The sequence below is a fragment of the Olea europaea genome, chromosome 1 (genome assembly GCF_002742605.1).
Source record: "Olea europaea var. sylvestris chromosome 1, O_europaea_v1, whole genome shotgun sequence".
Classification (NCBI taxonomy): Eukaryota; Viridiplantae; Streptophyta; class Magnoliopsida; order Lamiales; family Oleaceae; genus Olea; species Olea europaea.
In genome coordinates this window covers 4,477,229-4,502,608 of record NC_036237.1, presented here as the reverse complement: position 1 = coordinate 4,502,608, position 25,380 = coordinate 4,477,229, and the positions used below count along the sequence as shown (strand labels likewise).

Here is a 25,380-nt window from a genome sequence, read left to right as displayed (position 1 = left end):
AACTTTTCCAACTAACCGCTCCATTGTTGAGAGTAAACATATATCCTGATTGAGACTTGCTATCATCTTTGTCAGTTTGAAAGCTGGCATTAGTATACCCATGAATTTTTAGTTCATTTCCTCCATAGATCAAGAACACATCTTTAGTCCTTCCCAAGTACTTAAGAATGTTCTTAACCACTATCCAGTGTTTCTCACCAGGGTTTCCTTGAAACCTGTTCGTAACACTTAGAGCATATGAAACATCTGGTCTCGTACATAGCATCGTCTACATGATAGATCCTATCGCCGAAGCATAAGGAATCTTATCCATGCGACTCCTTTCATCATATGTTTTAGGACACATATCTTTTGAGAGGTAAATCCTATGTGACATGGGACATAAACCTCTTTTAGACTCTTCCATATTAAATCTTCTCAAAATTTTATCTATGTACGAAGATTAGGATAAGCCTAGTAATCTTTTAGATCTATCTCTATAGATCTTGATTCCCAAGATATACGCTGCCTCTCCCATATCTTTCATGGAAAAATTCTTTGAAAACCATAATTTTACCGATTGAAGCATTGGGATGTCGTTTCTCATTAATAAAATGTCATCGACATATAATATTAGGAATACGACCGCGCTTCCACTTGTCTTCTTGTAAACACACAGTTCATCTTCATTTTTGATAAAATCAAACCTTTTGATTGTCTCATCAAAACGAAGATTCCAACTCCTAGAGGCTTGCTTTAATCCATAAATGGATCGATTTAGCTTACATACTTTGTTGGCTCCTTTGGATTCAAAACCTTCAGGTTGTATCATGTACACCTCCTCTTATAAGTTTCCATCAAGGAAAGCAGTTTTAACATCCATTTGCCATATCTCATAATTATGGTATGCAGCTATTACAAACAAAATTCGAATCGACTTCAGCATGGCTACAGGCAAAAAAGTTTCATCAAAGTCAACACCTTGTCTTTGTGTGTAACCCTTCGCTACTAGCCTTACTTTGTATGTATGGACGTTTCCATCCACATCGACCTTTTTCTTGTAAACCCATTTACAACCTATCAATTTTATCCCACCTGGAAGGTCGATCAAGGTCCAAATCTTGTTCTCATACATTGAGTTCATTTCGAATTTCTTGGGTTCTTGCCATCTCTTCGAGTTAACACTTGACTTCGCTTCTGCGTAACTTGTAGATTCATCATTGTCGACTAATAATACTTGATTAGTAATCGTGAATTTGTACCTTCTGGGAGGTCGAATGATCCTACTTGATTTACGCTAAGCTGGAGTGTCCTCAGGGGTCTCTACATCCTGATCAAGAGTCTGTCCGTCAACAGGTGTGGGATCAGACTCATGTTCATCTAATTGGTTAACAGTATCTATGGATTCTTGAACTTCTTCAAGTTCTAGTTTGCTCCCACTACCCTCTTCTAGAATAAAATCTTTCTCTATGAATATGGCATATCTTGAGATGAACACCTTCTTCTCAACAGGATTATAAAACTGATATATAAAATTGATATCCAATTGTCTCTGTTGGATATCCCACAAATACGCATCCCTCAAACTTATTTGATTCATTTCACTTTACATAAGCGTCACAACCCCAAACTTTCATGTGAGATAAGTTTGGTCTTTTTTCTCTCCATAGCTCGTATGGAGTTTTGTCGACCGATTTAGATGGGACACGATTAAGTGTATAGCAGGCAGCAATTAGTACATGACCCCAAAATGATTTTGGGATGTTTGCATGGCTCATCATAGATCGTACCATGTCTAACAAAGTGCGTTCTCCATTCAGATACACCATTATGTTGAGGTGTATATGGCGGAGTCCACTGCAAGAGAATCCCATTCTCTTTTAGATAATCTAAAAATTCTCCCTTTAAATATTCTCCACCTCGATCTGATCTCAGCGTGAGAATATTTTTACCAGTTTGTTTCTCTACTTCAAGTTTGAATTCCTTGAACTTTTCAAGTGCTTCATGCTTGAATTTCATCAGATACACATAACCATATCTGGAATGATCATCAGTGAATGTGATAAAGTAAGAGAAACCATCTCTGGAAGTGATTGACATGGGGTCCACATACATCAGTGTGTATTAGTCCCAACAGTTTTGTGGTTCTTTCTCCTTTTCCAGTAAAAGGGAACTTGGTCATTTTGCCTAACAGGCACGACTTGAATTTTTCAAATGATTCAAAATCAATTGACCCCAAGTATCCATCTTTATGTAACTTGGAAATGTGTTTGTCGTTAATATGACCCAATCTGCAAGACCAGAGGTATGTATTATTTAGATTATCACTTCTATGCCTTTTATTTTCTATATTCATAGTAGACGACTCAGTATCAAGAATATAAATTCTATTTTGCAACACACCACAACCATAAAAGATCTCATCTTTATAAAACTAACATCGTTTGTTCTTAACATTAATTGAAAAACCATTCATGTCCAAACACGAAATAGAAATAATGTTTTTAATAATGGCGGGAACAAAATAGCAATTTTCTAATTCTAATACTAAGCTCGAAGGTAGTGATAAGAAGTATGTCCCTACAACTAATGTAGCAACTCTTGCTCCATTCCCCACGCGTAGGTCAACTTTTATTTTTTGTAGTGGTTTACTTCTCTTTAGTCCTTGCATGTTTATACAAATATGAGATCCACATCTGGTATCTAATACCCAAGAAGCTAATGAAGTAGACATATTAACCTCGATAACAAAAATAACTGAAGTAGAAGTTTCAGAAGACTTCTTTTCCTTTAAGCTAGCGAGGTAAGCCTTGCAGTTCCTCTTCCAATGACCTTTCAATCTGCAGTAATAGCATGGGTCATCAGATTTGGTATTGTCCTTGCCTACTTTGACTGGTTTGTTATTGCCCTTAGCCCTTTTGGATATTTTCTTAAAACTTCCTTTGATTCTCCTCTTAGTGCCCTTGGAGGAATGAATAGCTAAGACATGCCTAGTGCTAGCCTTGACATTGGGCTCCACAGTTTTAAGCATATTTAGTAACCCAGTGAGTGTGCATTCGATTTTATTCATATTGAAGTTCATAATGAACTGTGAATAACTATCTAGCAGAGATTGCAGAACAAAGTCAATACTTAGTTCATGATCCATGATAAAACCCAATGAAGCCAGTTTCTCAATGAAACCAATCATCTTCAACACATGAGCATTGACTGAAGATCCCTCTGCCATTTTGCACCAGTATAGTTGTGTAGAGGTCTCATACCTCTCCACATGAGATTGTTCATCATACAACTCTTTGAGATGAAAAATCACAGTGTAAGCATCCATACCCTCATGTTGCTTTTGCAACTCAGGTGACATAGCTGCAAGCATCACACATGCTGTAGTGTTATCGTCATCACTGTGTTTGTTGTAAGCAGCCACCTCTTCCTTAGTGGAATTTTCAGTGGGCACCACTGGAAAGGGTTGCTCAAAGACATACCCAATTTTCTCATGTTTGAGAACGATTCTCAAATTGCGATGCCAATCGAGAAAATTTGGTTCGTTCAGTTTGTTGGCATCCAGTATGCCTCTCAAATTCATATGATTACTCATGATTTAAAAACTAAAAATGATGAAAAATATAGAATTAATATGTATTATAATGCATATGCACAAATTCAAAATGGACGTTAATTAAACGTGCTCCCACTGTTTAAAATAAATTCATAACCCTTATACATAAATTATTTGAATCCACATTTGATTCCCAGTGGGCTGGGATCCCATTCGTTGTATTAAGATCTTGAGTTTACTCAACAAATCTTAATAAAACATTTGGGTAGATATTGTTATCAATTGTATCTTCATACAACTCCCAGATCATTAAGCTGAAAACTCTTTTGTTTTCACACATCTTATGTGTTAGCTTAACATGCCTCCAAAACTTATCTCCTTGAGTGTACTCAACAAAAGATAAATTTTAGTTAAATCAAACCCATCATTCAGGAATATCAAATATTTCATAGTGTCAAACATATCCCTAATAGACCATCCTTGAGTGTACTTAAAAAAAATAAAGACGGCTTTTGATATATTGATTTATTTGAAAAGATTGGATTGCTTTCCAAATACATGTATTGCTTATAGAACATTATTGACAATTCTCGTTACTATTGCATCTGCTAAAAGAAGTTTTTCAAAATTGAAGTTATTAAAATCGTATTTGCGATCAACCATGTTACAAGAATGATTGAATGTATTAGTTTTGATATCTATTGAGCAAGACTTTCAAGAAAATATTGATTTCGAAAGTTTAATTAGTGAGTTTGCTTCTAAAAACGCGAGAAGAAATATTTTTACATGATTTGTTGCATTTCAAACTTTACACTTGATATATATATATATATATAGTTATTTATTTATTTATTTATTTATTTAAACATACATCAACTATGCGAATAAATATATATAAATAATAGTATGGATGATTATGGACTTGTTCTATGTAGTTTTCCCGAGCCAAAGGGAAAACTAGTCGGTCAATTCCTAAGGGGTACAACATTGGAACAACACCAATGCAGCATCTCCATGGTTTCCACCTCTTCTTATGCCTTTAAGTAGTCAAACTGCAACAGGTATCATATACTAGTTGGCACAGAGGCCTAAAAGAAATCGGACTCATAGGTCCAATATAATAAAGAGCTCGCAGACCCATAACAACAATAATAACATTGAACTCGCAGGTCCAAAATAATTAAGGGCTCGCAGGCCCATAAAACAACAAGAAGTAAATCAACCATTCAACACATCTATGTGGTCGAGTCCATAATCATCCATAAATAAACATTCATCACATAAATGTCTTCTATGTATAATATCTAATATTATATGCTGTGTCTCATAAATCTAGCAATTATAGTCATCAAAACTAATTTAAAATTTTGGATCGAAATAATTAAATGATTAATTAATCATATTAATCAATTAACTTATATGGCGGACCTATTTAATTAAAATCAAATTTCAACTAATTCCTGAATTAGAGTTCAACTCTAATTCCATAACTATTGGGCGAAGTAATTTAATCAAAATCGGATTTTAATTAATTATTAAATTAGAGTCGTACTCTAAATTTTAATTTGCATGGGGAAGTGGTATTGATTGAAATTAAATTTTAATTAATATAATATTAGAGTTCAACTCTAATAAAATTGAATTAATATTTTAATTTAGGACAAAATTCCCAAATAACATAAAAATTCAATTAAGGGTCAAAATTAAATATTTAAGTTAAAATCTAATTTTAACAAAATATAAAAGTCGTCAAATTTTAAATAAATTTTAATTTTGGGTCAAAATTAGGGTATGGGTCAAACCCAATTAAAACATCATTTTAAAACCAATTTTAAAATACAAATGTTAAAACACCTTTTGAAATTGCAAATTTGACCCAATTTAAAATTTAACAACAGGGGCTTCATTATTCGTAAAGTGCAGAAAAGCTCTCCATTTAAAAAATTGCAAATTGACCCCTTCAGAAATTGCAAGCAGGGGCTTGCAATTACATTAATTACAATTGAAGCCCCCGCCTCCAACCAAACCTTGGATGAAAAAAAAACTTCTTTTCTTCTACAATCGGCACCGCCCCGCCTAATAGCCGGCAGGGACGATGCCACCTGTAGTAGCGGCAGCGAAGCGGCTGCTACAGGCAGCGACATCGCTGCCGCTACAGATAGCGCCTGCAGTGATGCAGCAGCGTGCCTCTGTGAGCGGCGGTGGCACGCGCGTTGTCGACACTACGATCCAAATTTTTTTTTTCAAAATCTGATTCTGAAGAAATAAAATTAAAAACTATAATTGCTAGATTCAGGGATAAACATGATTAAATCAACCTTTAATTTATTCAATATGTAAATCAATTCCAAACAAATACAAAGTTAGCTCGATACCACTGTTGGAAATTTACTCAAACATGAACAGCGAAAATAAACAGTTTTAATTCCCACCAGGATTTATATTTGTATTTAGATAAGAATTGTGGTGAGAAATATACCTTTTAATGAATTTTGCAAACTCCTTTGCGTTATCTTTGCTCCAGCAACTTGAATCTGCCTTCCACAGCTATCCAATTGTCCAGCTTCCAATGCAATCCACACAGAGAATAGACTACAACTGCTAGGATTTTTCCTCTTGTGCCAGCAAGAATTATGAAAACAATATGGATCTTAAACCCTAGTCATGTATTTATATAAACCCAAACGGGCTCGACTTGGTCCGGTCCAATATTTAATTAATCCATTTAATTAAACCCGGTCAGTGAATTAATTAATCCAATTAATTAATTCGGGGATAAAAATAACCAATCCAATTAATTAATTTATCCAACGATTGTTAAATTAATTAATTGGCAATTTGCAATCTTCCAATTCTCTTTTGTGTGTGATCCATCAGGTTCTCGACCACGATGCCTAACGACGTGAAATATTATATTGATATAATAAAAATTGATAAATTAAACACCCTTTTCATTTATCACAAATTCAAACTCGCCGTCCCAGATTGACATCTAGCAATGTATCAGGGCAACACATGTGACGGGAAATGTCATGTGGTATGAAAAAATCAAAATTGTTCGTTTACCATGAAATTATAATCCCTTCGTCAATATGATCCGATCAACTACGAGATACAAAAGTATGTTAATCTCGATTATCGATCATATCTTTCATTCTATTATTTAGTCAATATGAGTCAAAAACTCCTTTTCGACTTATATGTATACCTTGGCCAAGGATTTCATTATTGACTTAATTGAACGAAATGTAGATCACAATCTCTTACTATCTAAGAGTGACGAATCCTCTATTGGTCATTCACATCCTTCATATGGTTCTTGACATACCTGAACGATGTCGTATTAGCGGCCCTTGGCAGAGCAACAGGCAACACCATCAAAGCATGACTGTCTTCATACAAGGCACTATGATGACCTCAAGTCATAGGACCAATTGCACTACTGAATGTTAGAGATTAAACATTGACACTCAGATAGTTATCCATGTAGAATCTCTTAGCGGTTCTCCAATATTTTGTTCTATAACAAAACATCCACGTATTCATTTAAGTGTCACCACACTTTAGCTCGTGAGATCAGCTACTTACTTCACAAGTAAAAAATGACACACTTGATGGTCTATCTGTATTAACGATATACGTATTTCGTTATTACCTATGACCACGGTTTATTCAAGATCCAATCATACATAATTTGTATCTCACAATCACAACTACTTGTGATTAACAAATCACTTAAACTTGGATCTTCGGACTCTATTATTTAATATTATTTATCAAAAATTTAATTTAAATAAATAATAGATCTTTCCAAAATTAAATGCATTAAAACATATTAAAAGTGTTTACATTCTAAATTGATTGGATCTAGGGCATAACACTTACACAAGGCGCATTTCATTGAAAAATATATAATTAGTCACGTAGATGATAGGTTTATTAATAAACAATAAATGCATCATTGATAAAATTGATCTAGATGGGAATTGTGAAAATATACACTAAGTTTAGATAATGAGGGGGAGAAAATCGTGGCTTTGTGGAAGGGAATAAAGTTGGAGTTGGTCAGATTGGGTTAGAAAGTGGGAGTAGGAGTATTGGTTAGTTGGGTTTGATTTGATATCTATCTACCATTTTGTACAAATTTTTCATCTTGTCAAATCATCATTAATTAAAGACAAGTCTGGGAATTTCATTTCCTCAAGGGGCAAATAAGTCCAACTAAGGGCCTTGGAGATGGTTTGTTGAATCTATGTTGGACTGCTGCGAGCCTTTGGAAAAGGTTAAAGATAAAGACATCTCGTTTGGGAAGGTGGTATGTTTGGCTCAATGTGCAGGAGCTAATGTTGAAGCTTTTCGCGCAAACCAAAGCACTATTGATGAATTTCGTAGATATGTAGTGTCATGCTCAACTTCATATGATTGTCATGTGATCTCATCATATCATAGAGGAGCTTTCAATCAGGTTAAGTATGTAACTTCTAGTTTGCTTATTTAATTTCTTTCATCTCACATGACCTTTTTGCCTTTTTCTAAGTTTTGCAAATGCACCTTGATCTCTTGGAACATCTATTCTTTGTTATATGAGCTACTCATGCTATTCTTATTGTGACTATCACCTACTATGTTACTAAGTGCTAACTCTAATGTAATATTCTCCATTGACTTCAGTAATGATGTTTCTATTCTTTCTTTAGAGAGAAGAAAAAAGAGAGAAATGAAAGAAATTTGTTGGGCAGTCAGACAGCATATATTGTTATTCAAAAAATTTGCTAGGTTCTAAGTTGTGCTCACAAGTTAATTCTCTGAAGCCTGTGCCATGTGCTGGCAGCTAGTCAGCCATTAAGTTTCTCAATTAATGAAAAGATAGTAATGCCTTATGTGCGGCAGCTATGCTGCTAAAAGATCGCCTATGTCGGCTATAACTTCTTCAAAAGCCCCATTCGTCGGTTAGTCGGAGTTGCTATGGGATTATTTTGTTCACTTCAAATTTTCATCCATAAAGCTTGACACCCTTGGCCTTAGGACTCGGGTGTCTCTAAGACATTCTTCTTAAAATGTAAAAATATTTAAGAGGAAGAAACGACTTATCATATAACTTTGTAAATTTATGGACTTCAAAAATTTCGGTAATCTTTGAAAATGAGAACTTAAAAAGTTTTTCATCTCCTTTTCTCTAATAATAAAAAAAAACTATAAGTTTGAAGGTCTTCTCTCATTTTCCATCAGCTAGCCATGCCTTGTTTCAATAACTACAAATCACTAATTTCTTGTTAGGAAATGAGAAGAGCGACATAAATCTCAATAAACAAGAGCAAGCGAAGTAAATTCAGCGTAGTCTAATTAGTGAATACCACATAATCATAACTTACAAGTGGAGAAATGTGAATTCAAAGCCAATCCTTCATAGGCTCGAAATTCACGCATAGTACTATGACTCGAGTGCATCTTACATATCATAATATATTGGAATGCTGCACAAAATTAAAGTACGGAGAAAGAAACTTTGCTAATACTAGGTAACTTGTTTAGCATGACAGAACTTGAAAACTCTATTAAAGATGCGTAGGAGAAAAGGAATATTGATGAAAACTTGAGCGCTTGCTTTGACTTTTCCTTAAACTATATGAAACTGTTTCGCCCAAGTAGTCGCTAACAATTAAAAAAGGGGGCAGACGATTGTGTAAGGAATATACCTCTTGAGATAAAGTTCCAAAAATGGGTGTTTTATTGGCGATGATTTACAATTGGAAATAAACGGAATGCTTCCAAGGGGCGCAAGCACACGAGTGTTAAAAGAAGTGTTTAAATTTAAGCTAAGAAATTAAAATTACTTATTCTCTGTTTGAGAGTGTTTGATTCGTGGTGTCTTATTCTATGTCTTCTCTTCCTTTTTATATTCCCTTGATGACTTCCTCGTGACAAACCGTTTGGAAACTGCTTGATTATTTTATAACTACCCACTTTCTTTATGGTGGCTAACTTGTCATGGAACTGCCGTCTCTAACTGCTGCCATTACTCTTTGTCGTTCAATCACCTTCAACTGGGCTCCTTGAATCGTGGAATGTGATAAAACTACTCAATAACTACTTTAATAACTGCTATTCTGGACAACCATAATATTTTATATTTGCTAAGATCCTGGGCGATTTGAAGATTTGGGCAAGAACGGGGTCATCGCTCTGGGCGACTGTAAGGCACTCCATTCGCTTAGATTTTGGGCGTCTTGCAATCTTGGGCAATGATGTCACTGTGTTCCTAGGCTTCCACTGCATTTATCAATAATCCTGTTTGGACCTTTATCCTGGACTCTCCAATTAGGCTTCACTCTTTGGACTATTTGATTTGGACTGCACTTTTAGTGTGTCAACAGAAACAAATTGTGTGAGAGAGAGATGAAAGAATAGATGTGTATTGAGATGGTGTTGTGTGTAGTATATGTTTTATCGGGTTGTGTCTAGGTTTGTGCATGGCAAGTCTTAATTTGATTGTATTGCTAATTCCATGCAAGACAAATAAATATGACTTTATACTCACTCACTCACACGCGCGCGCGCGTGCACACACACATATATATAGCTTGTCATATACGTATATATCAAATATATCATTTCATTGTTCATTCCAAGAAAGATAATAATTTTCTGTATTCTTACTTTAAAATAAATACGTTATTAAACCTATGCTTGGGGATGTCTTTATAAACACCGTAAAGAAAAACACTTTGTGTCCATCACTTTATATGCAACATTTCCTATGACCCACAAGTAATATCCACTTTTCCATCGCTCAATTTATCTGTTTATAATTTATTAACACTTTCCAAACATACTCTAATACTTGATTTTTATTTGATTGCATTCACTTGACATAAGATGAAAAAAATGTTTATCCAATCGTCCGAATTTTCTTTCTTCCTTTCATTCCTAATTGACACTTGACCACCTTTTATCCCCCCACTTGGCTCCCATTTTTTGAAATGAAAATGGGTGGAATAGTTTTTTTTTTTTAAATGAGTGGTTGAAAAAGAAGAATTTTTTTTGGTTTACGTGCAATATTATTTTATGGAAGATTGTGTGATTGAAAATAAAAGAGAAAAATGAAATGTAATATAATGGGAGCCAAACGGGGGCTATATTACTTCTACAATTCACTTTAGTTGCCCAATATACCGTTCACAGCATGGACAAAACTAAAATTTTATCCAATACATTTTATCTCCCAAAAAGTTGAAACATTTTCATTTTTGTCTCTGAACTTTAAATTTTATTGCAAGTCAAATAAAAAATTATGGCCAGTGACGGGAATTTGGGTGTTATATCAAGTCTTGTTATTGTTGCTTTTCATGTTTCTTCGATTCCATTTTGTATAGAAAGATGTTATTATATTTATTACCTCGACTTTGATTTTGATTGTGATTTCTTTATATTTCCTTGAAAGATATTGACTAATTGACATAGAGCATTGCTTCACTAGTTTACTTCTGAATAGTCTTTGGATGCGATAACTCTTAAATGGATAATCATCTCTTCTTTATTCACAGCTCAATCACAATAGTTAAATCTTCGTGTGCACATATTGAGCCTGTCTCACATGGTGCTCAATGATGTTAAGTGCATGTGACTCTCCTCACTATCCTTTTGGTAATTCAGATGTATGCCATTTTGTTTCTCTCTCTGCCTTTCTCTTCACTACTCTCTCTAGACAGCTGATATGTTAATTGATTATTTCTGTTGATTACGCTTTGGAGAATTACCCTCTAGTTTGGGTAGGTTTTATAGCTTTTTGCCTTGTAATAAATTGACAAATGTGTATATTGCAGACTGGAACTGGTCACTTTTCACCTATTGGTGGATATGATGCTGGGAAGGATATGGCTCTTATTCTAGATGTTTGGGTTCCACTCACTCTTCTCTGGAAAGCCATGAGTATTGTTGATGAAGCAACTGGACTACATAGAGGGTATGTGTAAATGCATATCCGAATTGTCTTTTTTCTGAGATATTATATTGTTTGCCTTGTACAGAGGTATCAGACGATAACTTACTGGCACTTATTATCTGTTTATAGTAACTTTACGCCATAAAAATTGATGGAGCTAGAAATACAAGATTCTGAAGCAGATAGCAGAATCATACCTAACCATTCATATTTTAGAAATTATGTTATAATAGAACTTTTCTGACTTCTGAAAATGCCATCATATTCATTCATAAATCAATCAGTATTGAAAAGGGTAAATTGGGTATCAAGGTGTTTAGCTTTCAATATGAGGTGGAAACCCTGAGGCATTTTGAAGCATAAGCTTCAACGTAAACCATTAAAACAATTCAAATATTATAAAAAGACTAAACTTGTTATAAACCATAAATCACCGAAGAAGTACATAATAAAACATTTAGAAGTCGAATTTGTGACTAGAAACATAAAATAGATCACAGTGTAGCTAACAATATATTAACGAAGTAGTAGTCGCATAACACGACCATACTCCGCAGGTGAACTAAAAGTAAAAAACAAATGAAACAAATGACCGACAGAAATATTTTTTGCTCTAACTTTATAATAGCAAAACCCACAGGAAACAAAACAAAAAAAAAAAAAAAAAAAAAAAAAAAAAAAAAAAAAAAAAAAGAAAGGAAGACACCAACAACAACAATATAAATGAAAAAACTAAGCCTCACTCCAAAGGAAAATATAAAATAAAGAGAAGCAAAGTTGTCAATCTCTTGTAGAAGTAGAGGGCTAGGGCCATGCTCCACTTGTTCTCTTCTCTAATTAGTATCTTCCTTTCTACTACTATTATTATTATTATTTTGATTTCTAGAGTTGGGCTGTATTTGCAAACTTGTCAAAAACTCTTCAAAAGTTTCTGGGCCATAAAACATTCAGCCTAGAGCTGATGCTGGTAAAGACAAATAATGAGGGTAAAACTAAAAGAGCATACCTCAGTCACCTTGATGCTCATGCCTTGAGGCTTTCGCCTTAGGAAGTCATCACTACAAGAAAAATGACCTTTTACAACATTTCAATGGCAACATTCACCAATTGTATATTGCTAAAAGAGATTTATTGCAACATTCAACAAATGCATGTTGCCATTGGTTGAGAAAAGTAAGATTTAGCAACGTTCTTTGAGTGGTTGTTGCTAATACCCCATTTCGTAACGTTCAAAGACCGTTGTTTTATGTTTTTTTTTGGCAATGTGCATTGACCATTGCTGTAGATGTTTTAGCAACGTTCATTGAACGTTGTCGTTGAATAGTTTTGGCAACGTTTAACGAACATTGCCGTTGATTAGTGTCAACAACGTTCAGCGAACATTGCCATTGAGTAGTTTTGGCAACGTTTACTGAACGTTGCCATTGATTGGTTTTGGCAACGGGCAATACACGTTGCCGTCACTTGTTTTAGCAACGCCCATCCGAACGTTGCTGTTAATTAGTTTTAGCAACGTTCGGTAAATGTTGTTGTTAAGTAGTTTTTGCAACGAGCAATGCACGTTGCTGTATATGTTTTAGCAACGTTTATTGAACGTTGCCATTGATTAGTTTTGGCAACGTTTAATGAACATTGCCGTTGATTAGTGTCACTGAATTTTGGGCTCCAATAGGCCCAATATATATATATTTTTTAAAGCCTGGAACATTCAAACCCAGATGGAAGCCCAACTGCACAGCCCACCCATTTACTGGCCTGGAATTGGTTTCATTGAAATTAAAACAAAACAATGGTAACTTATCGTGTCTCTCTCCGTCTATCCACTCTCGCAGTCGGCGGCGGTCGACTTCTCCTAGGTCTCTAATCTCCGACCAACTTTCTTCAAAAAGGCCCAGATTTTCAAGACTCCACGCTGAAGCCAACTTTTTCGTTTCCTATACCTATACCTATACCCTGTGCCGCTGGAAAATTCGTTTCGATCTCGCCGATTATGCCCGGCAAGTGAGTAATCAGATTTGAATATTCTCATCCTTTATTTGTAAATACTCCCACATGTATTGATAAAGCAACAGATATTTGAGGATGGGGGATTATATGAATGGCAGCAAAGAGGATTATTATTACACCTCCGACCTAGAATCGATCAACGGGTTCGAGAATGGAGACTCTTAAATGGGCCCCACCTAAGCCCCTTCCTGCAAGGTATATACATGCAAGTTTAAAGCCCTAATTTGACAGAGTTGTTATAGGAGTTAGGGTTATGCACTTTCGATAATTTGCTTCATTTTGCCTGAATTTATTTCCTCTTTTCCACTTTCCATATCTCCTCTTTGCTTTTAATTACATCTAACATGGCACGAGTTGGTGTAATCTCTTGGACGACATTATTCTTATTAACAAGAAGGGTCTTTCCAAAATGTTCATTTAATTTCTGTAATCGAGTTGTTTCCACAATACATACTTCTTTAGCAGTAACTTTGGCTTCTCTTTCTGTTCAAGATTGGAGCTGCCCAGTATGCCCTTTGGCTTCCTAGTCTTCTCCTCACCAGGTATTAATCTTATCCCTGTTATTAAGTTTCTAACTTTGGATTCAGTGTTGGACTTTTCGTTGGTTCTTGGTTCAATTGAAATTGTAGATTGAAACCAAAATCAATTTTTCATAGCTAGAGTTCACGAGCTACCGCACCATTTTATGAGCTGATTCACCATGAAAATCAATTTGTTTTTGACAAGTCGTATCTCTGCTTATCCTTGTTGTTTTTAAATAGGTTGGTTAGCAAATTTCCAGCTACCTAGCATTGACTTCCTTATATATCATGGGGTCCTCGTTGCTACCCATGATTCTCTTCATCATTCAGACTATGTTTGATTGGTATAATTACACTGTTTGTACTATTCCCCTCTTCAGATGGTCATTCTCAGCAATGATGTTGCAAGTTTAGCATTGAAATTGTAAATTGTTATACTGCTTGTACTATTACCCTCATAAGAAAGTCACTCTCTATCAGAAAGTTGTGTATTTCAACTTACTCCATTCCCCTCTTAAGATTGTCATTCTCTATTAGAAAGGAGTGGAAAATTGAAATTGTAAATTGTTGCACAAATTTAAATTTTATGAGTTTAGTTCTATAGAGGAATTAGCTAACAGTCGGAGATGGATGGGTCAATCTCTAATCTTTTATTTATGTTACTTTGAATACAAATGAAATGTTTCTCAAAGGTATAGTATGAAAAGACTTTCATAGCAAGTCATTCTTCTTTATGTTATTGAGATGATGCTTTTGTCTGACTTACAGTGCCTAAGTCGATTATTAAATTATATTTCTATTTTTGCATTCTTGTGTTGATCAAGTCAAGCATCACTTAGGAGCATCAATATTATTTTTTAAAATGTTATGAGTGTATCCTATAGAAATATTATTTAGGTTGGTTGAGATCTTAAGAGATATCGTTCTAGCTATTTGATTATTACATCTTATTCCTTTGTCTCATAGTCTATTATTTATAATTTTATGAATAATTAAGATCGTACACGCATCACAATCTTTAATCAAGTAGGCATTGCTATAGATCCAATTCATGCTTTAGTATTGATCTTCATCAATGTAGTTTCTATTATTGCACAGAACTCAATTTTTAAAAGGTTCACCAACAAAGCAATAATAATTAAAGATTTTATCACTAAACACGTTTTAACTTTTCTTGTCAAAAGTATGTGACAAGTACAATGAATTATCTAATTAACTTTTATTATTTATTGTGTAATTTAAACTTAGAGAACGGCGATGGGACATCAAAATAGTTCCTCATACAGTCGATCTGCTGGGGATCCGATGGTTATATTAACTTTGCTGTGTACTATTTAAATTTTTTGTCTCAACATCAAAACATTCTCCTTTCACACTTCCAATGCAATTATGGGGTTTTAACTTATAAGAGATTACAGAACGTAAAATGTGCACTTTTGAAGAAGAAGAAGAAAAGTAAAGCAATTTGAGAACTTACTGCGCAAAAGAAGAACACAAATTGGGCAGAAGTTGGTTTTGTGAGTGAGACGTGGACTTGTGTACAATATTTGAAATTTAAACATTTTCCACCTGAACATTTTAACCATACACTTATGAAGAGAATAAAGGGTACAATATTTGAAATTATTATTATTCAAATTTAAGGGTTCTTCTTTCAGATTCTTGTGTGCCCTTCTTCATGTTTCTAATTTGTCATGAATATTTTTGAATAAAAATTTCTGTATTGGATTTAATTACTAGCAGTTAAGGGTATGTTTTTACATAGTATTAGACAACATATACCAGTCCCAGTCCTATGAGTTCTTGCGACAATGTAATATTGATTTTATTGGACATGAAACAGATGCAAACCCTAGCAGTGACAGTTGCTTATATAATCTATGATTTAGTATGCTGTCTTTTTGACAAACATGTGAAGCTTGACAATACAATTCATCATCGTGTAAGTATTGTTGGACTTGTGGCTGGCCTTGCCTATCAAAGGGTAATGTTCCTTTTTTTCTTTCATTTTATAATTTTTCCATATCGTAAAATCTTGATTATTTCTTGTAAAGACTGCTAAACTAGGCAATATTTAGAATATGGTGTTTGATTTCATGCCTTGCTCACAAAAATTCTTTTCTTGTCTAAACTTTTGTAAAATTACAGCTTGCTTTCAACAATCTTATTCATTAGACTGCGTTCTCGTGGAAGCAGAATACCAGGTATGACATTCAGGAGACTTACTCTAATCTACTTTCCTTTCAATATGAATATTATGCTCTCACACATTTGCTTGTGTTGCAAATTACCAAGTTTAGTTCACAATTTGAATTGTTGTTGTTCAATGTTTGATAGTATCATAATGGACAAAGAATGGCTACAATTATCAATGTCACTATCCGAAATAAAATCTTATAAATCTACTTTCAAAATTTAAACAATAATATAAATTTTTTAACGGTATTGTTGTTATAGATTTTCAGAACAATGCAGAGATGGAGCACGGAAGTTTGTAGAACTAGCTCGTGAAACTCTAAAGTCAGAAATGATAGGATGCCCATGTATCAAGTGTAGAAATCTAAAGCATCACAATTGTGAAATAGTGCATGAGTATTTAATTATTAAGGGTATGGATCCTACATACACTGATTGGGTATTTCATGGAGAAATGCCAAGTAAATCAAATTTGGTCGACGTAGAAATGCCGAGTCATGTAGGATGTTTAGGGACTTATATACGCAACATGATGTAGATTCTGAAAATCCTGATGATGGAATAGAGGAAGACATTCAACGTTTAGTTAGTGATGCAGAAACCCCTTTGTATCCTAGTTGTATGGCATTTACGAAGATGTCAGCTTCAGTTGCTATGTTTAAACATAAAGATACACATGGTTTATCCGATAGTAGTTTCGATGAACTCATAAATCTTGTGCGGGACATGCTACCACAGAATAATACACTTCCTAACTCATTTTATGAGATGAAAGAACTTGTGAATATATTTAATCTTGGCTATGAAAAGATACACGCTTACTTGAATGATTGTTGTCTATATAGGAAGGAGCTTGAACATGCTGAATTATGTCCAAAATGTGGTTGCTCAAGATGGAAAGTTAACCAACAAACTAAGAAAGTTAAAAAAAAAAAACATTCCAGCAAAAGTCTTGCGTTATTTCCCTATCATACCAAGACTTAAGAGAATGTTTGAAATAGAAGAGATTGCAAAACAACTTAGATGGCACTCAAATAATAAGAGTTTAGATGGTAAAATGAGGCATCTGGTTGATTCATTGGGGTGGGAAATGATAAACAGAAAGTGGCCACATTTTGCATCAAATCCTCGAAGTATTAGATTAGGTCTTGCCACCAATGGATTCAATCCTTTCAAAGATCTTAGCTCTAAATATAGTTGTTGGCCAATTATTTTAACTATATACAACTTACCTCCCTCATCATGCATGTCGAAGGAAAATTTGATGTTGAGTTTATTAATCCCAGGACCAAAGCAGCTAGGTAATGACATAGATGTTTATCTGGCACCACTTATAGACGATTTAATATTGTTATGGAGTGATGGGGTTGAGATCTATGATGCAGTTGTAAAGTCTACATTTTGATGTCGACAATACATGACTTCCCTGCTTATGGAAATGTGTCTGGATGGTCCGTCAAAGGAAAAATTGCATGTCCCATTTGTCGTGAACATACATGTTCAGTATCGTTGTCACATTGTAGCAAGTTATCATACATGGGACATAGAAGATTTCTTGCATTAAGTCATCCATTTCGCATGAAAAGGAGCTGGTTTGATGGACATATTGAAAATGGCATTAGGCCAAAGATAAAAACTGGTGAAGAAGATTCCAGTGAAGTTGATAAAATTGTAAATGATTGGGGCAAAAGTGGTAAGCGAAAGAGAAAGAAGAATACGACTCAATCCAATGTAACATGGAAGAAAAAGTCAATATTTTTCAGACTACCATATTGGAAGGTAACTCTAGTTATGTCATTTCCTTTTTTTAATACATCTAATTGCGTGTAGTATCTCATGACACAAGTAATGTTTGGTTTGCATACTTTGCTTATACGTCATAATTTGGATGTGATGCACGTGGAAAAGAATATTTATCAGAGCATCATTAATACACTTTTGAATTTGAAAGGAAAATCGAAAGATGGCATTAACTGTCGTAAGGACTTGGAAGCTATGAATATTAGGCATGATCTACATCCTGAGAGTAGAGGAAATAAATTTTACTTACCTGCAGCTCCTCACACTTTATCAAAAGCAGAAAAACAAATGTTTTGCAAAAGGCTTGCTACCTTGAGATTACCTGATGGTTATGGTTCTAATATTGCAAATTGCATTTCAGTGGAAGAATGTAAGATAGTTAGACTGAAGCCTCATGATTGTCACCTTTTAATGCAACAATTACTATCAGTTGCATTGAGAGGACTTCTTCCTAAAGGACCAAGGAACTCCATTTTTAAATTGTGTTCGTTTTTCAATGAAATCTGTCAAGGAGTTGTAGATAGGAATAAGGTTGAAATTTTAGAAGACGATGTTTCTGAAACTTTGTGCATGTTGGAAAGGTATTTTTCACATTCCTTTTTCGATATAATGGTTTATTTAACAATTCATATTGGAAGAGAAGTTCGTCTATGTGGACCAATTCAATATCGTTGGATGTTCCCATTTGAGAGGTAGTACTCCTTATTCCCAAAAATTAAATCCACTATCAAATTGATTTCTATTTTATTATGTTTTTGAAAAATGTGTAGGTATATGAAAGTGTTGAAAGGATATGTTATGAATCATGCAAGACCTGAAGGGTGCATAGCTGAACGATATATTGTTGAAGAAAATGCGATGTTTTGTAGCAAATACATAAAACAAGCATCTGCAATCGGCTCTAAGACTGCACGCAATGAAGAGTATGAGAGTGACTTCTTAGTTGCAGGGCATCCAATTTCTAAAGGGAAGCCACTTGTACTATCTGATGAGATGTTGAACGTTGCCCATTGCTATGTATTGCTAAAGTGTAGAAGTGGCTCCATACGTACAGTATGTTCGTGAAGTATATATTTTTTGAGATTTTAAGTTCTTTGGGATTTCTTGATATATTGTTTTTTACTTAGGATGCATATGGATGAACTCAAGAGTTCTGACAAACGACTTGGAAGAAATGAGAATTTGTTTCATAAGAAACATGTTGACACGTTTGCTACCTGGTTGCACAATAAAGTTGAAGTACATATATCGACAAGATTAGTGTTTAATTCTGTTGTTTATTCTCTCATTCCTAACGTGTTTATAATAATAACAGATTACAGGCCAATTGTTGCTGGACAATGTTTCGAATACTTTAAAGTGGCTTGCACGTGGCCCTAGATGTCAGTCTATGTCATATTCCAGTTTTGCAATAAATGGATTTCAATTTCACACTAAAGATGCCGAAAACTCTCGCCAAAACAGTGGCATCTTAGTTGAAGCAACAACCATATGTAGATCTAGTGCAAAAGATACTGCACATGTTGTTGGGAAAGTTCTTTATTATGGAGTTTTGCGCGTTATTATAGTGCTTGACTACAATACATTTCATATTCCAATATTGTGGTGTGATTGGGCAAATATTGTGAATGGAATAAAGAAGGAAGATGAATTCACTTTGGTTAACCTTCATCAGGGACAGGGACAATTTGAAAATGATCCTTTCATTTTGGCATCACAGGCGAAACAAGTTTTTTATTCTATGGAGAATGAAACATTTAATTGGTATGTTGTTTTGCAAGCATCATCAAGAGACTTTCACGCGTTAGATATGGAAGAAGATGCTTCTCATGGGGCAACTATTCCATTGAATGTAACACAACTTGAAGACAATCATGAGGAGGATGAGAATTTTGCAAGGATAGATGTTGAAGGCATATTATGTGATATATAAATTGATTAGTTTGGTAACTGTCTTTATACATATAATTGTTTATATTACAAGTAGTAGAACTTTGAATCTCATTCTCTTTCTCTTTCTCTTATTGTTTGCAAATTCGTACTCTCTCGAGTAGATTTTTTTGGAACCAGGTGACATTATTAAATATACACATGATGGATAAAGCTAAGGTGAGTGCATTTCAATACACTTTTTAAGATGGTAACTTTTGAAAAAAAATTAACTTTCTGCCATTTTTCATGTTGCATTCTTTAAGTCAAATAAGCAAATTTCTAAGAGTTCTGAAAGACGAAGCGCTGCAATTGCTGTTGCAATTCGGGAGACAAATAAGAGACTACGACCTTCTAGTGAACCTACATGTACCCTGTCTACTCCAATTACTGGTGATCAAAACATGGCTTCGACAAGTGTAGATGCTACAAAAAAGAAAAGAGGTCCAACACATTTGAAAATAGTTGCTGAAAATAACTATCAGAAGATAGACCTTGAATTCAATGAATTCGAGCAAGTAGTTGACCGTAACTCTGATAAATTTGTCAGCATAGCCAGAGTCATAGTATGAGAATATGTGCTAGTAGTTATTAAAAATTGGCCTTCAGTGGATGACAACAGAAAAATTGAACTTTGGAATTTTATACAGGTACGTTTATTTCATATGAAACGTACATACATTATTCGTTATACTATGTTTTGTTCAAAGCTTCACTGCCATTTTCATTCAAAGCTTGACACCATTTTTTATATTTGTGATAAATATAGCAAAGATTCAATGTCAGTGACTGCCATCAAAAAATGACATTTCAATGCATGGGAACATATTGGAGGACATTCAAATCAAGAAAAGAAATCAAATGTCAAGTACCATCCGCCATGAATAGAAAACGCGTTATTGCCCTTCTTAGACCGAAGAATATAAACTCTGAAAAAGCATGGGAAAAGTTTGTAGAAGATACTCTTTCTGTTGATTTTCAAGTAAGTTAAAATTTCATATTGACTTTAAACTTTGTAGTCAATTATTGTTGATTTATATTTTTTCCCTTAATAGAAAAGAAGTTCTAATTTCAGCAAAATGAGAACTACTCAGAAGCTTCTCCATACTATGGGTCGAAAGGGTTATTCATGCATGGCTCACGATTTGGTACAATACTAACTATTTATATTTTTTTATGTATCGTTATTGATTTTTTATAGGTGTCCGTGATTGGGAAAATATTGTTGTTGTAGAAAAGAAAAAATCTAAATATAAAAGGATTGAGAACGAGAGTATGGACTCATGGACATCTTCGAAAGGATGGAAAGCCAATAAATGAAGCGGTTGCTGAAACTTTGGTATGCGTATTGTATGTGTGTGTGTGGGGGTTTGTGTGTGTATCTGCTTCTAGTGTAATATTTAAGTTTCATAAGTGCAGAGGAAGATAGAAGATTGTGCCGAGTCAATTTCTGATACACCAGCCGAAAATTCTATTCGAGATGATGCTACTGCTCGAATTTTAGGTCCCGAGCGTCGTGGGCGAGTAAGGGGACTTGGACTTGGGGTTACACCATCAAAAGTAGATGGAAATGTACAAAGCAGTGAGAAGGTGAGAGAACTTGAGAGCAAATTACAAACTCAGTCAGTAAGGATGGAAGCACTCGAAGAAAAGGTTGAAGCACTTCTGAAGTTATCTCAGGTTATACTTTTCTATTACATATAATATGATATTGTGCGTAACTTAATATATCTTATCATTTTAATAAGTTTTAAGTTTTTGTATTATTTTACAGAATGAAAATAAAAATGTGGACGACCTGAGTTCACGTGCTTTTACTCCACAAGTTTTTATATCGTATATTATTTATTATTTGTTCAATATAAATTCAAATTATATCATACTAATTTTAAAAATATTTTTATTTTATTGCAAATTTCTAGTCCCAACAAGGAAGTGGTATGGAAGGAGGTATTACGCCAGTGGAAAATGCAAAGTGTCAACTATTGCACTGGTATATGTTTGAGGAGGAGGAAATTGTAGGAGAGGGGAAGATTGCATCAATAGATCCAAGTGCAAAGGTGCATCACATGCCACTAGGACGAGATTGTTGGAAGGTTTGGGTTGAGGAGGTGTACATGAGTCAGTTGCCCTTATATAGACCAACAGATGAATTTCAAGTTCTTAGTGAAGCCATGAGAAGTACTGTTGCTTGGCCGAAGAGCTGTGTTAGACTTATTTGACGAAGGTACTTTATAAATATCTACATTTTTTTCATTCATATGCATACTTGTGTTTAGAACCATCAAGGTGGAAGTTTGTTCATGGCATTACCGATGAGTGCACAATTATTTCTCTAAAACACAAGAAATTGATCTTATTTTTAAAAAATCGATCAAGTTTTTAATTATAAGTTTGTATTCTTGTTATGATTCAATTTCTGCATTTAAAAGAGGACATTGTATTGTTTCTTAATTGTTTGCCATTTTTGATTAATTTGTTGTTATATTCTTTCTTTCTTGCAGAGTTACATGGAGTCGAACTGAGTTCTAAAGCAAAGTTTTTTTGTGTGTCTTCTTGGATCTCGTTTATGTAAAAGGAATGGGTTGGGACTCATTTGAAGCTTTGGTTATATATTGTTTACACAACATTTGGACATTTTTCATACCTCTTTGGTTAGATGGTGCGTATTTTTGAGTTGAAGTATGTATTGTGTTTTGATGGAGTAATATTGTATATGGGATCATGTTACTTAAATGAAGTACTTAGAATTTTTGTTGTCACTTGTGGGTATATATATATTAAATAGGTTTTGAATTCATAGGTTTGCAATGAAAGAAAAAATGTGAAATAATTGAGGAAAAAATAAAAAAAAAATGGCATTTGCTGTTAAGCCCTTTTTTTGCAACGTTCCATGAACGTTGCCAAAACATGGCTTCGGCAACGTTCACAGAACGTTGCAAAAACAGAGTTTCGGCAACGTTCGACAAACGTTGCAAAAAGAGAGTTTTGGCAACGCGCAGTGAACGTTGCAAAAATAGGATTTTGGCAACGTTCATAGCATGTTGCAAAAATAGAGTTTCGGCGACGTGCATGAACGTTGTAAAAAGAAAGCTTTGGCAACGTGCTATAAATGTTGCAAAAAGAGGGTTTTTGCAAAGTTCCATAAACGTTGTCAAAAGATGGCTTTGGCAACGTTCAAAGAACGTTGCAAAAAGAGAGTTTAGGCAACGTTCGCTGAACGTTGCAAAAACAGAGTTTTGGCAACGTGCTGTAAATGTTGCAAAAAGAGGCTTCAGCAACGTTTATTGCACGTTGCAGAAAATAGAGCTTTGACAATGTGCAAAGAACGTTGCCGAAACTCTTCGCTCTACAGTAACATTGAAACCCACAACAGAAGCGCGAACGTTGCAATAGGTCTACAGCAACGTTTTCTACCCGTTGCAAAAAGTGATTTTTGGTGTAGTACATGGTGGGAGCATAGACACAGTGCACTCAAAGGTTAAAGTGGAAGTGACTGATAAGATTAAAATTCAACTTCAATTATTATGCATCCTAGTTCTCACATTCTTTATTCTCATAATTAATGCATTTTTGATTTATATTATTAATCTGCAATTTACAGGTGTATTTGACTTGGTAAACATTTCTATTCGCATAGTTGAAACTTATTCCAACACCAATCTGTATTTTTTACAGTTACCTTGATTATTTTCTGGTTCATGCTTGTATCTAGGCGTCAGAGAGCATCATCTTTGCTTCATACCCTGGTATGATCCTAATAGCCAGTAATAAATTACTAAACTTTGTAATCAAAACTACATTTAACAGTCACATAGTTCTGTAGATATATTTACAATATTTTTGCAGAATAGATTTTTTATTACTGAAATTAGAACTGAATAACTCTTTGAGAACTTTTTATCCTTTCTTTTCACATCACATATTGATAAGATGCTTTTACTTGATATTGAACTATGAATCATTGGCACCAACATGGGAAATATAATATCAGATGGGGCAGGCACTAATTGAATTTTTTTTTTTTTTTTTAAAGTTCACAGTGAAGATGCATACCATGAGATATTTTTCTATTTAATGAAATCGAGAAACTTTAGCTGAAGGACTTCAAAAATAAATGAAAACTTTCTGACCTAAAATTTACATTTTCTGTAGACATTTTATTTGAACATCTTGTGTACATAGGTGGTAGGTTTTATCCTCATGTCTCTCTCTCTCTCTCTCTTCTTCCCCCGGGGTAGCTTCTTTATTTCATTGTTTGATACTTTTGGCAGAGCTGCAAACATGAAAGTTGGGTTAGTACTGCAAAGTACTTGATGGATGATCTTCCAGTGCTGTTAAGTTCAAACGATGTGAAGGATGTAAAACATGTCATCTCTACTGTTTTCAAGTCTCTCCCATCAGATTTTGCAGAGTTCATTAAGTGGGTGGCGGAGGTTCGCAGACAAGAGGAAGGTGGTCAAGGTGTTAGCCAAGAAGAGAAAGAAAGGGTGGCTATCAAGGTGAAAACAAGTAAACATAGTGATTAGGGAAAACAAATGGCTTCTGGGTCATAATTTTCATCTAAAAACGCAGGATGTTAAAATTTTTCTGAGTTCATTCACTATGGCTGTTTAATTTTTCAGGAGGAGGTGTTGAAACAAGTAGAAGAGACTGGACTTTACAAGCATGTAACTGATATTTTATCTTCAGAAAAGTCTTCCTGCCAAATCAAACAGACTATTGGTCTCAGAGATAGTTTGCCTAACATTGCAGCAAGTGTTTGCTGTCAAGGGGCTGGGTTTTTGACTGGGAAATTGGGCTTGGCAGATAGGTTTTGCTGTCGGGAGACAGGTGTGAGATGCTACATGGCTAATGGCGACAAGCCTGTTACAGTAGTTTCTGGGACTGTGGTCAACAGCAATGGAGAGCAAGGAGTTGATATGGTCGTTCCTTTATCTCAAAAAGAGCCTAACTGCTGCAGTGTTGGCTCCTGTGGTTACTCCGTAGTGCACCCTGCAAGCAACGATATTTTGACAGCACTTTTGCTGGCATTGCCACCACAAGCATGGATGGGTATCAAAGATTACGAGGTTTTGCAGGATATGTCCGGCTTAGTTTCCACTGAGAAGCTTCCTCATTTACTTCAAGAAGAGGTACCAATATCACTTATATTCTCTCAAATGAACTACATTCTTAACTTTTCTTAACCTTCATATTGTTCCAGAGTGAGGGTTTTATCTGTTTATTTGAGAAAAAATTGAAGCGTTGGTTATGTTGTTCAACTCATTTCTTAAACTCCTCATTAACCATTTAAAATAAGATGGCATTGAAACATTAAACCATATATCCAATAAATTTGGGGTGTTGGGTTATATTCAGTTGGATATCTTCGTGGTCAAATAGAAACCTTCCAACTGCTTAGCTACAATATTCATTTTCATTTATGCTTTTAACATCATATGTAAGGG

At 34.6% G+C, this 25,380-nt stretch overlaps 2 protein-coding genes across 4 annotated transcripts; both read left to right on the top strand.

Annotated features, from left to right (window-relative positions):
- Window positions 1-5,630: 5,630 nt before the first annotated feature.
- LOC111403327 (glutathione gamma-glutamylcysteinyltransferase 1-like) lies at window positions 5,631-25,353 on the top strand. Its single transcript, XM_023031787.1, has 6 exons — window positions 5,631-5,739; window positions 7,762-8,000; window positions 11,359-11,498; window positions 23,628-23,679; window positions 24,205-24,432; window positions 24,556-25,353. The coding sequence occupies exons 1-6, from the start codon at window positions 5,631-5,633 to the stop codon at window positions 25,117-25,119; spliced, it is 1,332 nt and encodes a 443-aa protein (XP_022887555.1). The 3' UTR covers window positions 25,120-25,353.
- Window positions 13,197-22,515, top strand: LOC111377874. Of its 3 annotated transcripts, XM_023001139.1 has the most exons (9): window positions 13,197-16,209; window positions 20,056-20,110; window positions 20,197-20,580; window positions 20,700-20,878; window positions 20,986-21,078; window positions 21,165-21,269; window positions 21,350-21,610; window positions 21,853-22,157; window positions 22,435-22,515. In XM_023001139.1, the coding sequence occupies exons 4-8, from the start codon at window positions 20,870-20,872 to the stop codon at window positions 22,150-22,152; spliced, it is 768 nt and encodes a 255-aa protein (XP_022856907.1). In that variant the 5' UTR covers window positions 13,197-16,209; window positions 20,056-20,110; window positions 20,197-20,580; window positions 20,700-20,869; the 3' UTR covers window positions 22,153-22,157; window positions 22,435-22,515. The 3 variants fall into 3 exon arrangements, 2 of the variants coding, with proteins under 2 accessions (XP_022856907.1, XP_022856847.1); XM_023001079.1 differs by having other exon boundaries at window positions 13,197-20,110; XR_002699788.1 differs by lacking the exons at window positions 21,165-21,269; window positions 21,350-21,610; window positions 21,853-22,157; window positions 22,435-22,515 and having other exon boundaries at window positions 13,197-14,026; window positions 15,849-18,693; window positions 18,772-20,110; window positions 20,700-20,995.
- Window positions 25,354-25,380: the final 27 nt, after the last annotated feature.

Coding starts and splice junctions, on each gene's coding strand:
- LOC111403327 (XM_023031787.1), top strand. CDS start 5,631: ATGCCACCTGTAGTAGCGGCAGCGAAGCGGCTGCTACAGGCAGCGACA. Junction 23,680..24,204: donor CATCTTTGCTTCATACCCTG/GTATGATCCTAA, acceptor TACTTTTGGCAG/AGCTGCAAACATGAAAGTTG. Junction 24,433..24,555: donor AAGAAAGGGTGGCTATCAAG/GTGAAAACAAGT, acceptor TTAATTTTTCAG/GAGGAGGTGTTGAAACAAGT.
- LOC111377874 (XM_023001139.1), top strand. Junction 21,079..21,164: donor CATGCATGGCTCACGATTTG/GTACAATACTAA, acceptor TTGTTGTTGTAG/AAAAGAAAAAATCTAAATAT. Junction 21,270..21,349: donor AAGCGGTTGCTGAAACTTTG/GTATGCGTATTG, acceptor TCATAAGTGCAG/AGGAAGATAGAAGATTGTGC.